The 25602-nt window shown below is 45.7% G+C and overlaps 1 protein-coding gene and 1 non-coding gene across 4 annotated transcripts in view; both read right to left on the bottom strand.

Moving 5' to 3' along the window:
- septin5a (septin 5a) overlaps positions 1–25602 on the bottom strand; it is a 150530-nt gene that overhangs the window by 33208 nt on the left and 91720 nt on the right. For 2 of the 3 annotated variants that reach the window (XM_078226859.1, XM_078226860.1), the window contains 2 exons: positions 5514–5610; positions 887–973 (listed from right to left, as the gene is read on the bottom strand). In XM_078226859.1, the coding sequence (XP_078082985.1) occupies positions 887–973; positions 5514–5523 (97 nt within the window). In that variant the 5' untranslated portion in view covers positions 5524–5610. Of the gene's footprint in view, positions 1–886; positions 974–5513; positions 5611–15274; positions 15559–25602 lie in introns of those variants that run through there. The other variant, XM_078226858.1, reaches the window with a different exon arrangement.
- On the bottom strand, positions 10759–10947 carry LOC144503236 (U2 spliceosomal RNA). The gene has a single exon (XR_013499456.1). It is a non-coding gene; the product is annotated as a U2 spliceosomal RNA (small nuclear RNA).

The raw sequence follows: 25602 nt of genomic DNA, 5'->3' as shown, positions 1-25602 counted from the left end.
AGCTGCACTCAGCCAGGGAAATGGAGACTACTCCTGACTTGTGCCTTGTAGATGGCGATGGATAGGCTTTGTGGAGTCAGGAGGTGAGTTACTTACTGCAGAATTCCCAGCCTCTTCAAATAATTCAATGAGTTGAGTCTCTTGAAATCCATGCTAACAATTCATTATTATACTTTTAGTTCCTAAATAGTTTTCTATTTTATTCTTCATTACAGATTCTAGATTACTGATAATGAGCTGACTAGTCGATAGTTCCCTGCAAGTCTTCTGTCTCCCATCATTAATATAAGTAGAACGTTTGCTATCCTCCAGTCCTCTGACACTATACTTTTCCTGAACCAATTATTAAATGTGTAATTTTGGCAGAAGCCTCCAAACAGTGCATAAGTGCCGCCCTACTTCAAATAGGTGCAGTGAGGAGATGTGAGGGGGACTGTTGGGGAGGGTGCGGCAGTCCCAGACCAGACGTTTTCATAGTCAAGGCCTGGGATCCATCAGGAAGCCAGTGTTTTGGATAAAAGCTGGAATACAGCTCTTCCAGTCAACAAAAATAGGGACCATTGTACAGGTCCAGGCCAAGACTCCCAAAGAAAGACAAGCAGGCTGGATCAGCCCCACAGACTAGAGGACAGGGTATTAAAGATTTATGGAGTGGGCACTGATTAATCAAATAAGCAGCTGCAGGACACTGTTCTTCTATAACTCAGCCATTCCCCAGGAAGGGTGGCACCAGAAATGGCACAGGCATATAAGATAGAACTTCGCACAACCCATCATCTTCAGGTGGTGTTTTGCTGAAGGCAAATGTATGTATTTAGTCCAAAATGGCAGCCACACCATAGCAACGTCTATTTTATGTATCACAGCAATACCACTCAGCTCTTACCTTCAGCGTTGAGAAGTTTCCTGTCTTTGTAAAGATCTGTAAGGAAGAGACTCTTGACCAAAGTGGACTTTCCCAGCCCCGACTCTCCTGTGGAAGAAACAACAAAGAATTTCAAACACCATTCGAAGGGGAGTTAATTTCCTCAAATACACCTCACAATCAGAAAAATTGTTCACAAACCAGTTTGTCTATTTAACACTCAGATTTATCATTGTAACCCGTTCTTTGAAGCACACCCAACTCAAACTCTCTTTATTTTGTTAAATGGGGAATGAAATGAATGCAGTGAATTATGAAGTGATTCATTTTGATAACAGCGAGGATGGGCAATGGCCAGGATATTGTCAGACTGACAGGGGTCTCACCCACTGGTCAGAGAACAGGCCGGGAATCCCATCAGTTCTGTGGGGGAGAGCCAATGGAATCGAGTGCGCACGGTGACACAGTGGTTAGCACTGCTGTCTCACAGCGCCAGGGACCTGGGTTCGATTCCTGGCTCGGGTCACTGTCTGTGTGGAGTTTGCACGTTCTCCCCGTGTCTGCGTGGGTTTCCTTCAGGTGCTCCAGTTTCCTTCCACAGTCCAAAGATGTGCAGGTTAGGTGGATTGACCATGCTAAATTGACCTTAGTGTCAGAGGGACTAGCTAGGGTAAATGCATGGGATTATGGGAATAGGCCTGGATGGGATTGTGGTCAGTGCAGACTCGATGGGCCGAATGGCTTCCTTCTGCACTGTAGGAATTCTATGGTTCATCATTCTATGGTTCTATGAAGTGTCTTTCAGTTAATATAAGTGGCCACCATCAGGGCTTCTTCATAATTTAAGAAGCGTAAGTCTCACCCTCCAAGATCTATCAGCCAATCAAAGGCTGGCAGCTCTTCATGCAGCAGTGCACCTAAGAAAAGCCCAAGATTATATTAGGACTCCAGGTCCAATGGAGGTGGCAGGGTGTGGGTCACAGGAGAGGGGAGGCTAAGGGTTGGTGACAAGGATATGAGGATAGATTTCACTCTGTGCCGACTCAGTGACCCACCTGATGGGAACCACTGAAAGGCCCAGGCCATGCCTCCAACACCCCTGTTTCTCCCTCGCCTATGACACCCCTCCCCCCCCCCACCACACTTTGCAACCCCCATTCCCCTCATTGGTCTTTGGTTTGGAGTCACTCAGTGATCATCGGTATTTGGTAGGTGCATGCCTGCAGTTGCCACCATTCTCAGTGGCACTGATGGCAATAAGGAACTGCCTGCCTCTGACTGGTTGGCAGTACTCGGTGGGCAGTACTCCCACCATCATGGTCCTCAATTCCAGGGAAGGCCCATTATTGTTATCCTTAGAGCAGAGAAGGTTAGTGAAAGTTTGATAGATATGCTGAAAATCATGAAGGGTTTGGTAGATTAAATAAGAAAAATGTTTCCAGTTAATGGCAGAAAAGCTGGTAACCATAGTCCACAGATTTAAGGTAATTCATTCAAAACAAAAGATGAGGTGTGGACAAGAAAATTTAGACAGTGAGTTGTTCCGATCTGGAGTACTTTGTCTAAAAGGGTGGTGGAAGCAGATTCAATAATAACTTTCAAAAAGGAATAGAAAAATATGTGAAGTGAAAAAACTTTTGCAGGGTTAGAGCAGGGAAATGGGACTAATTGGACTGCACTTGTAGGGAGCCAGCACTGGCACTATGGGCAGAAGGGCCTGCTTCTCTGCTGTATCATTCTCCAATTTTATTACAGTTTAATAGTTTACGGTCAAATCCGATTTTTTTATACCCAGCCAGGAATTCAAAACAAGTGGCTGTAATCAAACAGTACTGGATGTTTTTTTAGTGCAAAACTGAAAGATATAACCATTCAAATTAAAGAACTTCAAACGAACAGCAATAGACTGTGGTCCATGTAAAGTTTACAAGTTCTGACTTTCTCCATGAACTTTCAGATTGACCGTAAATCTTGCATAAAGGATCTTATAAAAGTCTCTCTTCATGTCAAAATAAATAAAAATGTTTGAAAGGTAGCAGCTTGATAACATTCAACAGCCGTCACCAGCACTGTACAGTCAAAATGGGGTGAAAGTGGACATGGGTTGGGAAACGCAACAAGCACATTGGAATTATTCTGACTGCTCTATGACACTCTGGATATTCAGTTCTTTTGAAGTCAATGGAACTTAACATCGGACAAAGCATAAAATTCGCAAAAAATTGAATACCGCCTGCTTTATATCCCCACCAACATTGAATTTCACACCCATATTCCTTATTATTAGTTACAATAAATATGTTATATGATCATAATTAAGTTTCCCCATGAGAAGTTTGACTCAAAGCATCCTGGCTCGGAAATCATATGGGACTAAACAATGGCAGGAGGTCAGATTCAATAATAACTTTCAAAAAGGAATAGAAAAATATGTGAAGAGAAAAAAAGTTTGCAGGGTTAGAGCAGGGAAATGGGACTAATTGGACTGCACTTGCAGGGAGCCAGCACTGGCACTATGGGCAGAAGGGCCTGCTTCTCGGCTGTATCATTCTACAATTTCATTACAGTTTAGTAGATAGAGCAGAAATGGCTAAAGATGGATGTTCAGACTGGTTCACTGAGGGTTCCACTGATTTAACAAACTTAGAACAGTGGACTGGGAGAATCACGTTGTCTTTTGCTTCCTGGCTGTTGGTTCCTTTTCAGCACTTTCTGTTTTGAAATACCACCAACTTTGACAGAAGCAGTGATGTGAAATATTTGTCACACAAGACCCTTCAAAATCACCTAACCTTGAGGTGTTCACCTTTTCCTATCTTTCTGAGGTGGTTAGTGTGATATATGCATATATGTTGGGGTTTGGGGTGCAGACTGCCCTTTAAGAGTGCGGGTCAGGGGTGACCCCTGGGCAATTAACCTCACTCAGTTGGAGAGTGTGAGATCCGTTTGTGGAACAGTGCACACTTCTAATAAAGAGCTCCCAGTGTTCAAGTTACCAAGCCTCCCTTACGATACTTTATGCTCCCTTAGTCCATCGGGGCATAGATAACAGTTAGCTGTATTGTCTATTAATGTATTTACCCTCTGAAACATTATTCCATGTTTACTTTCAATCCACTCTCCTTCTGCATTTGTGTATCATGGCTGCAGTGTGTACTGTACTGGCTACAGGATCCACTTCAGCAACCCACAAAGGTTTCTTCTAACAGAGCATCCTAAAACTGCAACCTTGTGTACCTAGAAAGATGTGGAGATGCCAGCGTTGGACTGGGGTAAACACAGTAAGAAGTTTAACAATACCAGGTTGAAGTCCAACAGGTTTATTTGGTAGCAAAAACCACACAAGCTTTCGGAGCCCCAAGCCCCTTCTTCAGGTGAGTGGGAATTCTGTTCACAAACAGGGCATATAAAGACACAAACTCCTAGAAAGAGGCAGACAGTAGGTTTCATGGGAGCACCAACACCTCCAAGCTCCCTTCCAAGACAAACACCGTCCAGACACATGTTACCACTTATTCACCACTGGGTCAAAATTCTGGAACTTCTAACCGAACATGTGAGTGCCGGCAACACAGAGAGCAGTAACTCAAAGGAAAGCAGTACACCATCTTCTCTAGGGTATCTGAGGATAGGCAAAAATGTCTGATTTGCCAATGATGCCCACATCCCCAGAATGAATTTAAAAAACAAAAGATTTTTTTATTCTCAATTAAGACCACATGAAGCGCTTTCATAAACAGAGTCCATGACTTCTCCTGCACAGATTTTGACCAAAGCAACAGTTCCTAGAGTGCGCTACTGGGAAGATGCTGGCACAGTGGTAATATCACTGGAGTGGTAATCTAGAGGTGCAGGCTAATGATCTGGGGACAAGAGTTCAAATCCTGCCAGGACAACTGGTGTAAATTAAATTCAGTTAATCTGGAATTGAAAATTTAATCTCTGTAATGGTGACCATGAAATGATTGTTGCAAAAACCCATCTGTTTCACTAATGCCCTTTAGAGAAGGACATCTGCTGGTCCGGCCTACATGTGACTCCAGGCCCACAACAATGTGATTGACTCTTAACTGCCTTCAAAATGCTGTAGCAAGCCACTCAGTTCAAGGAGAATTAGGGATGGGCAAATGTTGGCCCAGCCAGAAACACCCACATCCCATAAAAGAATAACTTATTTAAAACAGTATACTTTGGATTATTTTAAAAACTAGACAACACCAATTTTCTATTATTTTCATGTTATACCTATTCCTCAGGATCTATGCTGAAGTTATGATACATTGGCTGGAATTCTCCGGCCACTCACGCTGGCGGGATTCTCTGGTCCCGCTGGCAGCGCACACCTGCCCGTGGGTTTCCCGCTAACGTGGGGTGACATCAATGGAAACTCCCATCGACAGCGGCGGGACCAGAAAATCCTGCCGCTGGCAAACAACGCGCCACCTCCTGCCGGCAGGAAACACGTGGCTGAGAGGGCAGAGAAATTTGTCCATTTTCTCCATTTCTTTACCCTCTAAGCTTAGAGCAACAGTAAACCAATGTGCAGGTCAAAATGAATTAACTTCTATGTTAGTTTCAGTCACCATTATGGGATGACAGTTATTTTGTTCTGTAGGTTTTGAGAAGTGTGAGCAAGTAGTATTCTTACCTGCTACCATTAACGTAAAGTCAAAACCTTTTTTCACTGATTTGCGATGGACTTGGTTGGGAAGTGTAGCGAATCCCACATATTCCTTTTCCACATCCTGAAACAAAAAATAACCTTTAGACATTGGAATTCCTCAAAGAGCTAAGACATGACAGGGACCAGACAAGGCTCCAGCTTATCCCAGCAGCAAGGAATCTTCACAATTCACATATACTAAACTATTGTGCTCACCATATTCTCCTTTTCTAAGTTACACTGCAGGTTATTTTTGGTGAATATTTAATGTTGGTGACTACAAGCAATGTTGGGAGTGGAGCACCTTCTCCATGTAAACAGCTTGCACCCCCGTCAGGTATACAAAAAAATTAAACACCCGAAAAATGCACCTGAACCAATATCTTGAAAGAGCATCCACTATTGCACCAGCATCTAATTTCACATAACAACCAGGCAATGGCATCTCAAATTGGAAGCCAATTTGAAATGATCCTGACAACATGGACTATTGTCATTGCTGGGACACGAAACAAGGTTTGTTAGAACACCATTGGCAGGGTGCTTGGAATAAACATTTAGGATGGAATTTACCAGCCATTCACGCCAATGGGATTTTCCAGTCCCGCTGCAATGAATGGAGATTTGGCTGAGTGCCAAATTCTCCATCCTTGCTTGCAGCAGCGGTTGGGCATGAACAATTGGAAGATTCCAGCCTTCTGCTCATTCCATGAGTCTGTTGTGACACAGGGAGACACTTAGCAGGTGCAACCAACTCCCAAATTTTGAATTCCCCTCCTTGTGTTCAAAATACTCCCTTTCCTCTCCCCATCCCAACAACCCTTCAGGAACTCTGCCTCCTTGCTATTCTGGCCTCGAGTGCAATTCCATTCATGGGCATTAACTAGGGCTACCACCAGTTTTCTGATGAAATGTGGAAACAGCTCCAAAGAAATTCGAGCCAAAGATTCCCACATTGTACACGTATCTGTGGTCTGAAAATCTCAACTTAAATTGTGAATCGTTTTGCTCTTTGGTGCGAGGAATGTTAGCTGTAGAGGACACAACTGTTTTCCATTTTTGGATCTCTCAGATCAGGTACAAAGTGCTGGTGCTATGCTCAACATGTTCCTGCCAAAACAACAGAATTATGGGTGTCACGGTGGCACAGTGGTTAGCACTGAATCATTGAATTGAATCCCTACAGTGCAGAAGGAGGCCATTTGGCCCATTGAGCCTGCACCGACCACAACCCCACCCAGGTCCTATTCCCATAACCCCACAGATTTACCCTGGTAATCCCCTGACACTAGGGGCAATTTAGCACGGCCAATCAACCTAACCCGCACATCTTTGGATTGTGGCAGGAAACTGGAGCAACCGGAGGAAACCCACGCAGACATGAGGAGAACATGCAAACTCCACACAGACAGTGACCCGAGGCCAGAATTGAACCCGGGGTCCCTGGCGCTGTGAGGCAGTAGTGCTAACCACTGCTGCCTCACAGCGCCAGGGACCTGGGTTTGATTCCCGGCTTGGATCGTTGGCTGTGTGGAGTTTGCACGTTCCTCCCTGCATCTGCGTGGGTTTCCTCTGAGTGCTCCGGTTTCCTCCCACAGTCCAAAGACGTCTGGTTAAGTGCATTGGCCATGCTAAATTCTCCCTCAGTGGTCCCCCAAACGGGCACCAGAGTGTGGCAACTAGGGGATTTTCATAGTAACTTCATTGCAGTGTGAATGTAAGCCTACTTGTGACAAATAAATAAAGCGTGTAGCATTTTAGCCCTTCCAAACTACCTTTCTGAGGCCACCGCTTGCCAACTTAGCATCATCAGGGTATGAATTGTCGTGGAGAAAACAGCATCAGCAGTCATTCTGACTGAAGCTTAAAGTGCTTTGGAACTTTATAGAAGGGGTAAAGATTCAAAGTCAGATGGGCTTTCTGATCGAAAAAGTATTAGAAGGTAAGTTCAAACTGCAATTTTAAACGCAGCTCTGTGTCGTGTCCCTGTTTCTCATCTTCCGTCAGCATATCACTGTCTTCTATCAGGGGAAGATGTCACTATGGTTACTGCAAAAAAGTCAAATCAGTGGGGTAAAGAGGGGCAGATGATGCAATTGAAAGTGCTCAACATTGACAAGTGAGAGGGGTGGATTGACAGTTAAGGGTAAAATTGTTTATTTGAAAGGGTGCAAGGATAACCACAGCAACTACAAGCCAGTCAGGTTCTCCTTGGTGGTAGGGAAGGTATTTGAAACAATGACCCGGACAAAATTTGACAAGCGTGGATTAATTAAGGAAAGCCTTTGTGGATTTGTTAAAGACAAGTCAAGTTCAACTAATTTGATGGAGTTTTTTGAATAGCTAACAGAGAGTTAATGAGAATAACGTGGTGTATATGGACTTCCAAAAGGGGTGTGCTAAAATGCTGCATAACAGGCTTGTCAGCAAATCTGAAGTCCATTGTGCTCAAATTGTTGAAGGTGGCTGGGCTGCTTGAGAAAATGGTTGAAGAGTCATATAAGCTTTTTAAATAGAGGCAAAGAGTACAAAACCAAGGACATTATGATGAACTTTTATAAAACACAGGCTTGGCTCAACTGGAGTACTATGTCTAATTCTGGGCACTGCACTTCTAAGGGCAGGATTTTCCAGCCATTCCCACTGGTGGGATCTTCCAGTCCTGCCAACGGTGACCCGCTGCTATGGTTCCACAGTAGCAGAAACTGCAAACAACAGGAAACCCCTTTGACACAGCGGGGCTGGAAGATCTGTCTCTGACCAATGATGGGCCACCTCTGCTGGGATGGGGGAGGGTATAGAAAATCCTGCACTCAGAATAAAACAGTCAATAGCAGCATGGTTACAAAGTTGCTGCATTACAAGAAAGAGAAAGCATTGGTGAACAGCCGTTTTTCAGACTGGAGGAAGGAGTGTGCAGGGCACAACTTTGAAATTTTCAGATGACAAAAACTTGGAAGTATCACGAACTGTGAAGAGAATAGTGACAGACTTCAAGAGGATATAGACAGGCTGGTGCAATGGACAGACACATGACAGGCTAAATTCAATGCAGTGAGTTACAGGGTGGTACATTTTAGTGAAAAGTATGAGAGGAGGCAATACAAAATAGAGGGCACAATGCCAGAGGTAGTGGAGGAAGAGATAGATCTCGAGATATATGTGCTCAGATTGTTGAATGTAGTTGCACAGGCTGATAAAGTGGTGTAAAACCATGTGGGATCCTCGGCTTTTCAAAAAGAGGCAGAGAGTACAAAACCAAGGAAGTTACAATGAAACTTTATAAACCACTGTTTTGGCTTCAACTGGAATATTGTGCCCAGCTCTGGGCAGGGCACTTTTGGGTGGATGTGAAAGCTTTCAAGAGGATGTACAAAAGTTTTATGAGAATGGTTCCGGAGACTTCAGTTATGAAGAGAGATTGGAGAAGCTGCATGTCATCTCCCTAGGGAAGAGAAGGTTGAAAGGAGTATTGATAGAGGTGCTCAGAACGGTGAGAGGTCTTGACAGAGTACAATAAGTAGTCTCACAATACCAGGTTAAAGTCCAAAAGGTTTATTTGGTAGCACGAGCTTTTGGTGCATTGCCCCTTCATCAGGTGAGTGAAGAGTTCAGTTCACAAACAGGGCATATATAGACACAAACTCAATTACAAGATAATGGTTGGAATGTGAGTCTTAACAGGTAATCAAGTCTTTATAGGTGCAGACAATGTGAGTGGAGAGAGGGTTTAGCACAGGTTAAAGAGGTGTGAATTGTCTCCAGCCAGGACAGTTAGTGAGATTTTGCAAGCCCAGGCAAGTTGTGGGGGTTACAGATAGTGTGACATGAACCCAAGATCCCGGTTGAGGCCGTTCTCATGCGTGCGGAACTTGGCTATCAGTTTCTGCTCAGCGATTCTGTGTTGTCGTGTGTCGTGAAAGCCGCCTTGGAGAACGCTTACCCGTAGATCAGAGGCTGAATGCCCTTGACTGCTGAAGCGTTCCCCGACAGGAAGGGAACACTCCTGCCTGGCAGATAGAGTAGATAGGGAGAAATGCCAATTCGCAAATTAAGACGATTAGCAAAAGAAGCAAACACTGCATGCGGAGAGACATTTTCACACGGCGAGTGATTAAGATTTGCCTGAGAGTGCAGTCAATGTAGAGTCAACTGGGTTAGCAAAAAGGAATTGGATAAACAAGTGAACAAAAAGAATAATTGATGGGTTACAGGGAGCATGTGGGACTGTGGGAGTAACAAAGTTGCTCCTGAAAAGAGATGGCACAGACGCAATAAGACAGGGCCATTCAAAAATAAAAACAAACAGATTCCAGGAGCCAAAGTGCTCAATTATTGAAAACAAGTGAACACAATCTGGATATAAATTGTGGTTCCAACACCCTCCAGCAGGGATGGTTACCAAAACTAAACAACCAGTAAAAAAATAAGGCAGCAACAACCAATCAGATCTGCCTGCCTGCTAAACAAGAGAACTGTATAATTCTCAGAAAAATAATGACCACAACTCAAAACTTCCTTTCCCCCAGTCCTTTCGTTCCATGTGATAAAGGACCAAGATAGTGGAAAGAACATTTTGTTTAAATAGCGAGCAAGAGAATTCCTTATCATGTTTCAGAAAGTTCCAGACTATTTCACATGCCATGAATTAATTTGAACACAATTGGGTGGCACGGTAGCACAGTGGTTAGCACTGCTGCTTCACAGCTCCAGGGACCTGGATTTGATTCCCAGCTTGGGTCACTGTCTGTGTGGAGTTTGCACGTTCTCCCCGTGTCTGCGTGGGTTTCCTCCGGGTGCTCCGGTTTCCTCCCACAGTCCGGTGTGCGGGTTAGGTTGATTGGCCATGCTAAAAATTGCCCTTAGTGTCCTGAGATGCATAGGTTAGAGGGATTAGCGGGTAAATATGTAGGGATATGGGGGTAGGGCCTGGGTGGGATTGTGGCCGGTGCAGACTCGATGGGCCGAATGGCCTCTTTCTGTACTGTAGGGTTTCTATGATTTCTATGACAATCACTATGGTTATGTAATTCAATGAGACAACCATTTTGCACACAGCCAGCTCCCTCAAACAGCAATGAGATGGACGATAGCTTTTGCTTTTTTGGTGGGTTTTTTAAAAATCCAATTCAAACAAATCAAGTCCAATTCAGAGTCTCAACAAGTGAGACATTCCCGATCCAAGCTGACAACACAGGGCTCTCACCTCCTGTCTTGGGCTTGATCTACATGATCCTAGCTGATTGGAGTAGGCATTGCACCTCCTCCAAGGCTTGATCTCATTTGCATCTTAGCCAAAAGGTTGAGATGCCGCTTTTAAAAATTGCTTCAAATGAAGCTAAAATGTAACCTAATGACTTCAACCAAGTACAGCATATCGATACTACACTTGATCTTAGCCAAAAGGCCGAGAAGCGATTTGGTGGTGTTGCTAGAGAGAAAGAAGGTGAGAGGTGCCTGGAACCCTTCCCACCTTATCAACACCTTCCTGAACCACCTGAACAGACAAGTTGTCACAATCAAAATTAGACACGTCTAATAATGCAGCAATCAGTGTTGCACTGAAAACTAGATTAAGTGTCACAGGCCTCCTGCTCAGAGGGAAAAGAGCCTAATTTAAACATGAAATCAAATAGTGCCCGGTCCATGTGGTGTGGCATGGGCCACTTTTTGACAAACCCTGGGTTTGAGCTGTATTACATTTCCTTGATGTGGACTAGGGGCTGATTTAGGTCCTTACATTAAGTGCAGCTGCACTGAGCCCCAAGTTGGTCAGGGATGCCAAGTTGATCAAAGATCTTGAGTGGATTCTCATGAAAGGACATCTATGCAATGATAATAGCAGATCCCCGATTAGTTACTCGACCATTTTATATTATTTATTGAAAGCATGCCTTTCATGAAGGTTTGACACCAGATTGATAAATATTTAGTATCATCGTTCAGCGGATTTTCCTGTCCCCTTGGTCTGAAAGCCAAACAATGATGTAATCAAGTACTCTCCAACTGTATTAACAAGTCAGAGACGCTCATGTCCAGGGATGTTGTGCATTTAGGTTGTGTGGACTACCCAGATACATTCCCCATATCAGATACACAAGGATGATACCAGAACGGAGAAGAATTATCTTAACTTATTGAACAAGCTGGGACTTTATTCCCAAAGAAAGAGACGACTGATAGGTGACCAAGCAAAGGACCTTAAAATCACAGTATGGAGCTGTTGGATCAAGCAAAGATGCTTCAACTTGTGGCGGCGATCAAACAAGGGGCCAAAAATACATTACATTCATGAACAAAGTTCAAATTTGGGACCAAAATGAAATAGTCATGAATAAATTCAGGGAGATATTCTGAAGAAACTTCTTTACCCCCAGAATTGTGACTTGCTATCACATAGAATAGTTCAGGTGAGTAACATAACTGCCTTTCAGGGGATGCTTGGATATTATACAAGGGAGGAGGGAATAGTAGACTACACTGAGAGGTTAAATGAAGTATGATTTGAGAAGACTCATATTGAACATAAACACTAATGGCATGATTCTGCCACTGTAAACCTTATTTAAAGTAATTTGATGTAATATGTAATTCGTAGAAAAGCACAATCACCCTGATCCTAGTGGATCTTCTAAACATTTTTGCTGAGGTACACAAACGATTACTTGCCTCAGCTCTTCCCACAAGGGAAACAATAGCAACTCTGCCTTTGTTTATGTGAGTGACTCCATTCAGTTGAGAGCCACAGTAACAGGAAATGGTGTCATGGAATCATATAGCAAATAACAAGGCCACTTGGCCCATTGTTCCTCACAGCCCTTTGAAAGAGTTATTTGACCATTCTCATTCCGCTGCGCTTTCCCTGCAGCCCAACAGATGTCTTCTTTTCAAGTATATACCCAATTGCCTTTTGGAAGTTGCCATCAAATCTGCTTTCATCACCCTTACACGCACTGCTTTCTAAATCAGAACAATTTGCGGTTAAAAAGTACAAACTATGGAAAATGTTGGAAGGTATTGGGTGGTATTCAATACATCTTATTAAGGTATTCATAGTCATAGGTAGTTCAATTTAAGTATTTATTGACTGCGAGACACTATGGGCTGGATTTTCCCAGCGCCCCTGCAGTGTGTTTCAGGGTGGAGGAAGCAGCCTGCCATTGGTTGGCGGTAGAATCTTCTGTTGGCTGAAGGCACCCAACCTTTTTCTGTTCACCTGATTACTTATTCAGTCAGAATGGGAATCTTGTGGCGTGAGTGAGACTGAGGATGCCCTTCCCACCATTACCTCGTGGTCTTGAAGGTTGGGCCCCATATTTAAAGAGCACCCAGACAGCCTCCCTCGCTTACTCCCTTAGCAAGCCCTCAATGTCCAGCTTCGCTGCACACTTACACTCTAATCCCCACTTCTAACCATAGTGCAACTTTTGCTGCCGGCACCTGACATGAGTGAAGTTATGAGTGGTCCCCAGAAAGGCGAAAATGGCATTTATTCATCTCATCGTCCTGAAAGAAGTGAAGCTCACCAAGTCCCTGCCACTTGTATAGAGTCGTAAAAGTGTTTCCGACTGCTGGGAAACTTAATTTGGAGCCGGATGTTAATTGCAGCAAAGTGGCCTTTTAATAGGCATGCATGAGATGCTAATACATGCAAAATCCCAACATTGTTCATTGGGAAGCTCAACTGCCTTTGACCTCCCGAAATTCCGAGAGGTCACCCCAATGTCAACAGTATGGCTCCTGCTCTGCCCAAGACTGCAAGAAACTACAAAAGGTCCTGAATGTAGCCCAATCCATCACGCAAACCAGCCTCCCATCCATTGACTCTGTCTACACTTCCCGTTGCCTCGGCAAAGCAGCCAGCATAATTAAGGACCCCACGCACTCCTGACATGCTCTTTTCCACCTTCTTCCGTCGGGAAAAAGATACAAAAGTCTAAGGTCACGTACCAACCAACTCAAGAACAGCTTCGTCCCTGATGCCATCAGACTTTTGAATGGACCTAACTCGCATTAAGTTGATCTTTCTTTACGCCCTAGCTATGAGTGTAACACTACATTCTGTACCCTCTCCTTTCCTTCTCTATGTACGGTGTGTTTTGTCTGTATCGTGCACAAGAAACAATACTTTTCACTGCATACTAATACGTGCGACAATAATAAATCAAATCAAAAAATTTAATTTAAAAAAATTGATTTTCGGCCTTGTGCCAAATTAATTTCGGCGGCCTGCCATGTTTCCTGCTGTTCACGGGGCTGGAGGATTCTGCCACAAAGTGGACACCCTGGGCTACTATCATCCAGGGTCGGATTTCCAAAGTGGGGTCAGGAAGCCAAAGTCAAGATGGATTCCAGGTCGCAATGCTGTACCTCAACAGTGTCTCTCTTGTGAGGCTACTTATAAATTCAAATGTTCAATTAGAGGCACCAAGCACCTGCAGGAGATGCCTGCCTGGCACCAGTGCAAAGATGGGCAGCAGCCATCTTGGGGGATGCCACTGCCTTGCCAATCAGAGCAGGCAGTTCCTCAGAGGGTCAGCAGCATCGACAGTGCAGGAAGCAACCATGAAGGAAATGTTAAAGACCAGCACTTACACTAGCGCAAGTGGGTCCCAGAAAGCAAAATGTTAAAGTGGCATGATGGCACAGTGGTTAGCACTGCTGCCTCACAGCGCCAGGGACCCGCGTTCAATTCCAGTCTTGAGGGTGACCGTCTGTGTGGAATTTGTACATTCTCCCAGTGTCTGCCTGCATTTGCTCCGTTTCCTCCCACAGTCCAAAGATGTGCAGGTTAGGTGGAATGGCCATGCTAAATTGTCCCTTGGTATCCAAAGGTGTGTAGGTTAAGTGGATGACACTTCGGGGCTAGGCCCTGAGTAAGAAGCTTTTTCAGAGAATAAGTGTAGACTTGATGGGCCTTCTGTTGTCTATGGTTCTAAAGACAAATAAACTTTAGTTGGCCCTGCAGCAAATCCGGTACCTGTGCATAAAAGTATAGCAGATTGTTCAGGTTTGCTGAAATAAAGTTTAAAAATTCAACTTTGGATGCCCGCTTGCTGCCAGTTAAGGGGTCTGCCCAATTCAAAGATCTGCAAGTTAGGTTGATTGGCCATGCTAAATTGACCCTAGTGTCAGGGGGATTAGTAAGGTAAATACGTGGGGTTACCGGAATAGGGCCTGGGTGGGATTGTGATCGGTGCAGACTGGATGGGTCGAATGGTCTCCCTCTGCACTGTAGGGATTCTATGATCCAATGAACCCTTCCTCCCCCTCAGTAGCCCTTGGAAATTACAAACAGTCCTGGAGAGTCAAGATCCCAACCAGGATCTCAATCCTCCTCCGTGCCCCCCCCCCCACCCCCCAATCTGAAAATTCCCCTAATGTTTCTGAATGAAGGAGCCCTGGGGGTCCCAGTTACAGCTCCTCATAGCACAGTTTTAGCAATATCTTCTTAAAGCATTTATGATTGTGACATCTCGCCTGTTTTACACAAGGGATTCCAGATGAACTTGTTTGGTCAGGAGAACCCTGCAGGCGTTGGGCGAGATTTGCTTCCCAGCAGAAACCTCTGTGCCCTCATTTCCACCGCGTCATTCACTGAGGTCATTTGAACAGAAAGCGCAAATATATCAGTTCCCCAGGTTTGTTTTACACTGCCTTCTCTTGTCAGATTTATTGCGAGCATCTCCTGTTCCTTTTCAGTTTAGTTACTTTCTGCATACTGCCTGCCCCAAATCTCACTGTACCTTCAGCCGTGCCCGCCGGCACCTTTCTGATACGTTCCTGGGAGAGAGGAGTCGCTCCACCAGCCGCTCCTGGATGATGATGGCATCCATGTGAGAGATCAGATTTCCCTGGACCCAGCACAGAAACCTTTTTGAAAAGCCTCCCGGCCAGAACTGAAAAATCACACAAATGAATCGCAGCAGCTTGGTGCCGAGTAAAGGCTGGACCGAGGAACAGAAACCTGGAATTTCCTGCTTCATGGACTGCGTCAAGAGCGGGGGTGGGGTGAGAGCTACACTCTCAAGCAGACAGATTTCCTTCAGTCCCAGCTTTGGAGGCTCTCAAAACAGCGCTGGGGCAGGACGAGATTTTTTAAATCGATGGTTGACCTTCTTAGTACAGTCAACTGCAGGAAATGTCTTTGACAGGATAGTCAGTCCAACTGAGAAGTGACAGCTCATGAAAAATGATTCACCCCCCCCCCCTTCCATTTACAATTAGTCACTGAGCAGCTTTCCCCAGAAGGTTAACCCTTTCCTCCATCTCTGTTTGCCATTGAAGGGAATCCCCTTAGCGAAGACTTCTCACTTGCATGAGACCAGACCACCAGCCTTGCTGGAAAATGGGATTAACGCTTTCACCTATTTTGTCCTCATTCACAGTCTCTGAATAGTGGAAATTTAGCCCTTCATTTTATAGAAATAGAATCCCTACAGTGCAGAAGGAGGCCATTCGGCCCATCGAGTCTGCACTGACTACAATCCCAGCCCGGGCTCTATCCCCACAACCCCACATATTTACCCTGCTAATCCCTCTAATCTACACATCCCAGGACACTAAGGGGCAATTTAGCATGGCCAATCAACCTAACCTGCACATCTTTGGACTGTGGCATGAAACCGGAGCACCCGGAGGAAACCCACGCAGACACAGGGAAAACGTGCAGACTCGGCACAGACAGTGACCCAAGCCAGGAACCGAACCCAGGTCCCTGGAGCCATGAGGCAGCAGTGCTAACCACGGCGCCACCATTATTCTTCTGTTTACAGTCAGACATTGAAGGGGGAAAAGCTAAGACCAAAGCTAAGGAAATAAAGACATGCATTTATAGAGTTCACCTCATGACCTCAGGACATCCCAATGTCTATATTACAGCCAGTTAAGTACATCACAGTTGTAATGTAAGGAAGATTGCATAAAACATGCACACAGCAAGATCCCACAAAACAGCAATAGGATAATGACCAGATTGAGAGAGAAATATTGGATCTCCATTCAATACTACATCTGAAAAATGGTGAGGGCGATCTTACTTTCTCGTCTCGCCGGTCAATGGGTGGGAAGACCCAGTAAGATCGTGTGAGGCACGAAAAATTGGATTCATGCCCAATTTCTCACTTCTCGCAATCTTACCGGGCTTGGATATTCAGCGAGATCAACCTTGTGCCCGAAAAGTACGCGAGGCTGATTTCAATATTTAAATATATTTTAAATAACATTTCCATGTAATTGGTGAGCCCGGGAGCCCATGATCACTTGCCTCAGTGGTCTTGCCAGTGAAGGTCCTCAATGGCGAGAATTATGTATGGTCCACACCAACAGAGACCTGTCATGATGATCTTGCCGGTTAAGTCAGAGGCGGTGGGGCGGGGGGGGCAGTGTCGCTTGGGCAGTGCCAGCATGACACTGCCAACCTGGCACTGCCCACTGGGCACCCTGGCACTGCCCACCAGGCTCTGGGCAGGGCCAAAGGGAGGCAGGGCCAGGACCATGATGGAGCTGTGCACTCTGCAATGGGGGTGGGGTCAGACAGTGATCAGCCAGACCGGGGGGGGGTTCAGGTGGTAATCAGCTGGGCTAGGTGTTAGGGTAGCGATCAGACGAGCTGGGGGCGGGGGGATGGGACGGGGGGGGGGGGGGGGAGGGCAGCGACTGGGGAAGCTGGGGTGTGCAATATCCAAATGGGGTGCCTGACAGATCTCTCTCCCTTCTGTCACACAGGAGACTGATTCTCCTCTGCTCTCTCTCTGACAGCACCAACAAACTTGACACAGGACAGCAGTGAATTTGGATGTCAGACATACTGGTGTATACTATTGTGGAGTAGGATTCACTGAACGGTCATGAAGGCTGAATGGCAAAGCAGTACCTGTATGAACTGACTTTGAATCAGATTGGTTATGTTTCATGTAGCCAATCCCAAAGACACAGAACAAACACCAGCCAGGTCCCAGAGGGATGAGGTCTATCTCATGCTTGATACTGAGGCGGAGCTTTTTTGCAAGAATGAGCCTCTTTGATTTCTTCATTGTTCACAGCAGATCAAAAGACCCAAAATGGAGCTATCAAAACCAATAATCTAAATCAACTGAATAGTCATGAAACCCACCCCAAACAGAGATGCTCACATCCAAAGACTCACATCTGGGATGCCAATGTCACAAACCACCACATCCAGGTCCAGGAATGCTTGATTAATATGGAAAACCTGGGGAACTATCCAATTTTGTTTTTATTTATTCATTCGTGAAATGTGGGCATTGCTGGCTAGGCCAGTATTTATTACCCGTCCCTGATTGACAATAAGTAGGTGGTGATGAGTCGCTTTCTTGAACCACTGAAGTCCATGTGGTGTAGGTACACCCACAATGCTGTTAGGAAGGGAGTTCCAGGATTTTGACCAAGTGACAGTGAAGGAGGTACAGTTCTACATTAGGATGGTGAGTGACTTAGAGGAGAACTTGCAGATGATGTTGCTGCCATGCATCTGCTGTCCTCCTTCTTCAAGGTGGTGGAAGTCATGTGTTTGTAAGGTGCTGCCTAAGGAACCTTGGTGAGTTGTTGTAGTGCATCATGTAGATGGTACACACTGCTATTATTGTGCAGCAGTGGTGGAGGGACTGAATGTTTAAGGTGGTGGATGGGGTGCCAATCCAGTGGGTTGCTTTGTTCTGGATACTTCAAACTTCTTGAATGTTGTTGGAGCTACTCTCATCCAGAAAAATGTAGACTATTCCATCACACTCTTGACTTCAGTCTTGAAAATGGTGGACAAGCATTTGGGGATTCAAGAGGTGAGTTACTCTGCTCTAGACTCTGCCCAACTCTTGAAACCACAGAATCTACGTGGTTGGTCCAGTACTGTTTCAGGATGTTATAGTGGAGGATTCCATGATGATAATACCATTGAATACAAAGAGCAGATGGTTAATTTCTGTCCTATTGGCGATGGCCATTGTCTGGCACTTGCATGGTGTGAATCTCACTTGCTACTTATCAGTCCAAGCCTGAATATTATCCAGGTCTTTCCTGCATTTGGAAATGGACTGCTTCTGAGGAGTCGCAAATAATGCTGAACATTGTGTGATCATCACTGAACATCCCCATTTCTGAGCTTATGACGGAGGGAAGGTCATTGATGAAGCAGCTGAGCGTGGTTGGGTCCAAGACACTACCCTGAGAGATGCCTGAAGAGATGTCTTGGAACTGAAATGATTGACCTCCAAACACCACAACCATGGTCCTTTTTGCCAGGAATGAATCCAACCAGCAGAGAGTTTTCCACCTGATTCCCATTGACTCTGGTTTTGCTAGACTGGTGGGATCTGGTGAGACTGGTGGGATCTCACTACACAACAGTAACAATAATTTACACTTATATTGTATCATTAACATAGTAAAATGACCCAAGGCATTTCACAAGAGTATAATCAAACAAGAAGAAATAGCAGGCCATCTGGATAAGAATGGTTCGATTAAGCAGACGCAGCATGGATTCATGAGGGGAAAGTCGTGCTTGACGAACTTGTTGGATTTTTATGAAGATGTGACTAGTGCGGTTGACGGAGGGGAACCGGTGGATGCGGTGTTTTTGGATTTCCAAAAGGCGTTTGATAAGGTGCCTCACAAAAGGTTGCTGAAGAAGATTGGGTCACACGGAGTTGGGGGTGGGGTGTTAGCGTGGATTGGGGATTGGCTATCCGACAGGAAGCAGAGAGTCGGAATAAATGGGTGCTTTTCTGGTTGGCAGATGGTAACTAGTGGCGTGCCGCAGGGATCGGTACTGGGGCCTCAACTATTTACCATTTATATAGACGATCTGGAGGAGGGGACTGAGTGTAGGGTAACAAAGTTTGCAGACGACACAAAGATAAGTGGAAAAGTGAATCGTGTGGAGGGCGTAGGTCTGCAGAGAGATTTGGACAGGCTGAGTGAGTGGGCGAGGATCTGGCAGATGGAGTATAATGTTAACAAATGTGAGGTTATTCACTTTGGAAGAAATAATAGCAAATTGGATTATTATCTAAATGGAAAGAAATTACAACATGCTGCTGTGCAGAGGGACCTGGGGTCCTTGTGCATGAGACGCAAAAACCCAGTCTGCAGGTGCAACAGGTGATCAAGAAGGCAAATGGGATGTTGGCCTATATCGCAAGGGGGATAGAATATAAAAGCAGAGATGTCTTGCTGCATCTGTACAGGGCATTGGTGAGGCTGCAGCTGGAATACTGTGTGCAGTATTGGTCCCCTTATTTGCGGAAGGATATATTGGCCTTGGAGGGAGTGCAGAGAAGGTTCACCAGGTTGATACCAGAGGTGAGGGGTGTTGATTATGAGGAGAGACTGAGCAGATTGGGTTTGTATTCGTTGGAATTTAGAAGGTTGAGGGGGGATCTTATAGAGACCTATAAGATAATGAAGGGGCTGGATAGGGTAGAGATGGAGAGATTCTTTCCACTTAGAAAGGAAACTAGAACTAGAGGGCACAGCCTCAAAATAAAGGGGGGTCAGTTTAGGACAGAGTTGAGGAGGAACTTCTTCTCTCAGAAGGTGGTGTTTTTTGAAGAAGTGACCAAAATGGTTGACGAAGGAAGGGCCGTGGATGTGGTCTATATGGACTTTAGTAAAGCGTTTGACAAAGTCCCTCATGGTAGGCTAGTGAAAAAGGTTGGATCCCATGGGATAAAGGGGGAGGTGGCTAGATGGGTGGAGAACTGGCTTGGTCATAGAAGACAGAGGGTGGTAGTGGAAGGGTCTTTTTCCGGCTGGAGGCCTGTGACTAGTGGTGTACCACAGGGCTCTGTATTGGGACCTCTGCTGTTTGTGATTTATATAAATGATCTGGAAGAAGGAGTAACTGGGGTGATCAGTAAGTTTGCGGACGACACAAAACTGGCAGGACTTGCAGATAGTGAGGAACATTGTCAGAGGCTACAGAAGGATATAGACAGGCTGGAAATTTGGGCAAGGAAATGGCAGATGGAGTTCAATCCTGATAAATGCGAAGTGATGCATTTTGGTGGGAATAATGTAGGGAGGAGCTACACGATAAATGGAAGAACCATAAAGGGTGTAGAGACGCAGAGGGACCTGGGTGTGCAAGTCCACAGATCTTTGAAGGTGACGTCACAGGTGGAGAAGGTGGTGAAGAAGGCATATGGCATGCTTGCCTTTATAGGACGGGGCATAGAGTATAAGAGTTGGGGTCTGATGTTGCAGATGTATAGAACGTTGGTTCGGCCGCATTTGGAATACTGCGTCCAGTTCTGGTCGCCACACTACCAGAAGGACGTGGAGGCTTTGGAGAGAGTACAGAGGAGGTTTACCAGGATGTTGCCTGGTATGGAGGGGCTTGGTTATGAGGAGAGATTGGGGAAACTGGGGTTGTTCTCCTTGGAAAGACGGAGGATGAGGGGAGACTTAATAGAGGTGTATAAAATTATGAAAGGCATAGATAGGGTGAACGGTGGGAAGCTTTTCCCCGGGTCCGTGGTGACGTTCACGAGGGGTCATAGGTTCAAGGTGAAGGGGGGGAGGTTTAACACAGATATCAGAAGGACATATTTTACACAGAGGGTCGTGGGGGCCTGGAATGTGTTGCCGGGCAAGGTGGTGGAGGCGGACACACTGGGAACGTTTAAGACTTATCTAGACAGCTATATGAACGGAGTGGGAATGGAGGGATACAAAAGAGTGGTCTAGTTTGGACCAGGGAGCGGCGCGGGCTAATTGTTCCTTGTTTCTCGTTTCAAGGCTTCATTCTATGATCATCTTGCTGGTGCCAGTACAGAGCGAGACTGCGGATAGTTGGGAACCTGTCTCGGGGGCAGGGAATTCATATGGTGTTCGTGGAAGTGGAAATGACTAGGGTTGGGAAGCATTTTCCGATCAGGGCTAGTGTGATCTCCTGGACTCGTTTCGATCGCCTCAGGGGGTCGGAGAGGAATTTCCCAGATTTTTTTTTCCCCATATTGGCCCTGGGGTTTTCACTCTGGGTTTTCGCCTCTCCCTGGAGATCACATGGTCTGGAATGGGGGGGTGGGGGTGAGTTAATAGGTTGTGATGAACAAAGCATCGTAGCTGTGAGGGACAGCTCGGTGGATAGGATATTGGTATGTAGATAGGCTGGAAAATTGGGCGGGGATCCTGGATTCAGGATTCAATCCTGGACCGGGGAGCGGCGCGGGCTTGGAGGGCCGAAGGGCCTGTTCCTGTGCTGTATTGTTCTTTGTTCTTTGTTCTTGTTTGTGGTGAATCTCTGGAATTCTCTGCCCACTGAAGTGGTGGAGGCTACCTCGTTGAATATGTTTAAATCACGGATAGATGGATTCCTGATCGGTAAGGGAATTAGGGGTTATAGGGATCAGGCGGGTAAGTGGAACTGATCCACTTCAGATCAGCCATGATCTTATTGAATGGCGGGGCGGGCTCGAGGGGCTAGATGGCCTATTCCGCTCCTATTTCTTATGTTCTTATGTTCTTAAGAACTGAGCCAGAGGAACTGACATTAGGACAGGCAGCCAAATGCTTGGAAAAAGAGGTAGGTTTTAAGCAGTATCTTAAAAGCAGAGAAAGAGTGGAGAGGTGAAGAGATCTGGGGAGGGATTTTCAGAGCTTTGTGTCCTAGATAGCTGAAAGCACGATGCCAATAATGAAGTGATGAGAATTGAGGATGCACAAGAAAGCAAAGTTAAAGTAAAGTTAACTTATTAGTCACAAGTAGGCTTACAATGAAGTTACTGTGAAAATCACCTAGTCGCCACACTCCAGCACTTTCGGATACACTGAGGGAGAATTTAGCATGGCCATTCCACCTAACCTGCACATCTTTGGACTGTGGGAGGAAACTGGAGCACCCGGAGGAAACCCACGCAGACACGGGGAGAATGCGCAAAGTCCACACAGACAGTGACCCAAGCCAAGAATCGAACCCAGGTCGCTGGCAATGTGAGGCAGCAGTGCTGATCACTATGCCACCTGTGCTGCCCCTAGAGGAATGCAACATTCTTGAAGGTTGAAGCGCAGGAGGATACAGAGATTAACAAGAGGCAAGACCGGAGAATTTTTAAACTGAGGCATTGTTGGAGAGGGAACCTTGGTACATCAGCAAGCACATGGCTGAAGGGTGAATGGGACCAGATGCAATGTAAGATAGCGAGAGCAGTTTTATGGTGAGGCTAAGTTTCTGGAGGGAGGGAGATCAGAGGCTGGCCAGGAGAGCATTAGAATAACTGATTCTGTAGGTTTTTTTAAAAAAGCATGAACGTGGGTTGCAGGAGCTGGTAGGCTGAGGCAGGGGCAGAGATAGGCGATGTTGCAGAAGCAAAAGCTCTTTGTGATGGAGAGAATGTGGGATTGGGAGCTCAACCAGCATAAACCTGCGTGACTCATTCATGAGAACACGTTTGAAATATCAGTATTGATGGGTTGTCATCAGAAGTAATTTTAATGTTTTAACCAGGAGAAGTTATCTGTAATTGCTCGTATCTGTTTAGAAGCCATCCTTTTACATTCCTTCAGGAGTCTTTAGGTAATGACTTCAACAAGGCCCATGAGGTGGGCTTCTTGGAGTATGCGCTCCCTGATTGAGATACACAAAAAGATGCCCCTATCTGGAGTCTCACCTGTGTATATAATGAGGAGTGTCAGATCCACTGGGACTCCAGATTCTGACTTTGTACCTGAAGCACTCTTAGGAGTGGAGATAAGTGGCACGGTAGCACAGTGGTTAGCACTGGTGCTTCAATGCCAGTGACCCTGGTCCTTTTCCCAGCTGGGCTACTGTCTGTATGGAATTTGCACATTCTCCCCGTGTCTGCGTAGGTTTCCTCTGGGTGCTTCGGTTTCCTAAGATGTGCGGGTTAGGTGCAAGTGGCCATGTTAAATTGCCCTTTAGTGTCAGGGGGATAAGCTAGGGTAAATGTATGGGGTTATGGGGATAGGGCCTGGGTGTGATTATGGTCAGTGCAGACTCGATGGGCTGGATAGCCTCCTTCTGCACTGTAGGATTCTATGAAGTTAGAAATAGGAAAGAGGCGGTCACGTTGTTAGGAGTTTACTATAGGCCCCCAAATAGTAATAGAGATGTGGAGGAAGAAATTGCTAAGCAGATTATGGATATGTGTGGGGGTCACAGGGTAGTTGTCATGGGGGACTTTAACTTTCCAAATATTGATTGGAACCTTTGTAGGTCAAATAGTTCGGATGGGGCAGTTTTTGTGCAGTGTGTGCAGGAGGGTTTCCTGACACAATATGTGGATAGGACGACAAGAGGTGAGGCCACATTGGATTTGGTACTGGGAAATGAACCGGGCCAAGTGTTAGATTTGGTTGTGGGAGAGCACTTTGGAGATAGTGACCACAATTCGGTGTCTTTTGTTATTGCAATGGAGAGGGATAGGGCCGTACGGCAGGGCAAGGTTTACAATTGGGGGAGAGGTAATTATGATGCGATTAGGCAAGAATTAGGGGGCATAAGATGGGAACAGAAACTGTCAGGGAAAGGCACTAATGAAAAGTGGAACTTTTTCAAGGAACAAATACTGGGTGTCCTTGATAGGTATGTCCCTGTCAGGCAGGGAGGAAATGGCCGAGTGAGGGAACCATGGTTCACAAAAGAGGTGGAATGTCTTGTGAAAAGGAAGAGGGAAGCTTATGTAGGGATGAGGAAACAAGGTTCAGATGGCACGATTGAGGGTTACAAGTTAGCAAGGAATGAGCTGAAAAAGGGGCTTAGGAGAGCTAGGAGGGGACACGAGAAGTCCTTGGCGGGTCGGATCAAGGAAAACCCCAAGGCTTTTTACTCTTATGTGAGGAATAAAAGAATGACCAGGGTGAGGTTAGGGCCGGTCAAGGACAGTAGTGGGAACTTGTGTGTGGAGTCAGTAGAGATAGGCGAGGTGATGAATGGATATTTTTCTTCAGCGTTCACCAAGGAGAGGGGCCATGTTTTTGAGGAAGAGAAGGCGTAACAGGCTAATAGGCTGGAGGAAATAGATGTTCGGAGGGAGGATGTCCTGGCAGTTTTGAATAAACTGAAGGTCGATAAGTCCCCTGGGCCTGATGAAATATATCCTAGGATTCTTTGGGAGGCAAGGGATGAGATTGCAGAGCCTTTGGCTTTGATCTTTGGGTCCTCACTGTCCACGGGGATGGTGCCAGAGGACTGGAGAGTGGTCAATGTTGTTCCTCTGTTTAAGAAAGGGAATAGAAATGACCCTGGTAATTATAGACCAGTTAGTCTTACTTCGGTGGTTGGTAAATTGATGGAAAAGGTCCTTAGGGGTGGGATTTACGACCATTTAGAAAGATGCGGATTAATCCGGGATAGTCAGCACGGATTCGTGAAGGGCAAGTCGTGCCTCACAAACTTGATTGAATTTTTTGAGGAGGTAACTAAGTGTGTTGATGAAGGTAGGGCAGTTGATGTCATATACATGGATTTTAGTAAGGCGCTTGATAAGGTCCCCCATGGTCGGCTTATGATGAAAGTAAGGAGGTGTGGGATAGAGGGAAAGTTGGCAGATTGGATAGGTAACTGGCTATCTGATCGAAGACAGAGGGTGGTGGTGGATGCAAAATTTTCGGACTGGAGGCAGGTTGCTAGCGGAGTGCCGCAGGGATCAGTGCTTGGTCCTCTGCTCTTTGTGATTTTTATTCATGACTTAGAGGAGGGGGCTGAAGGGTGGATCAGTAAATTTGCTGATGACACCAAGATTGGTGGAGTAGTGGATGAGGTGGAGGGCTGTTGTAGGCTGCAAAGAGACATAGATAGGATGCAAAGCTGGGCTGAAAAATGGCAAATGGAGTTTAACCCTGATAAATGTGAGGTGATTCATTTTGGTAGGACTAATTTAAATGTGGATTACAGGGTCAAAGGTAGGGTTCTGAAGACTGTGGAGGAACAGAGAGATCTTGGGGTCCATATCCACAGATCTCTAAAGGTTGCCACTCAAGTGGATAGAGCTGTGAAGAAGGCCTATAGTGTGTTAGCTTTTATTAACAGGGGGTTGGAGTTTAAGAGCCGTGGGGTTATGCTGCAACTGTACAGGACCTTGGTGAGACCACA

The sequence above is a fragment of the Mustelus asterias genome, chromosome 13 (genome assembly GCF_964213995.1).
Source record: "Mustelus asterias chromosome 13, sMusAst1.hap1.1, whole genome shotgun sequence".
NCBI classification, from domain to species: domain Eukaryota; kingdom Metazoa; phylum Chordata; class Chondrichthyes; order Carcharhiniformes; family Triakidae; genus Mustelus; species Mustelus asterias.
This window is presented reverse-complemented; position numbering and strand designations above follow the sequence as displayed.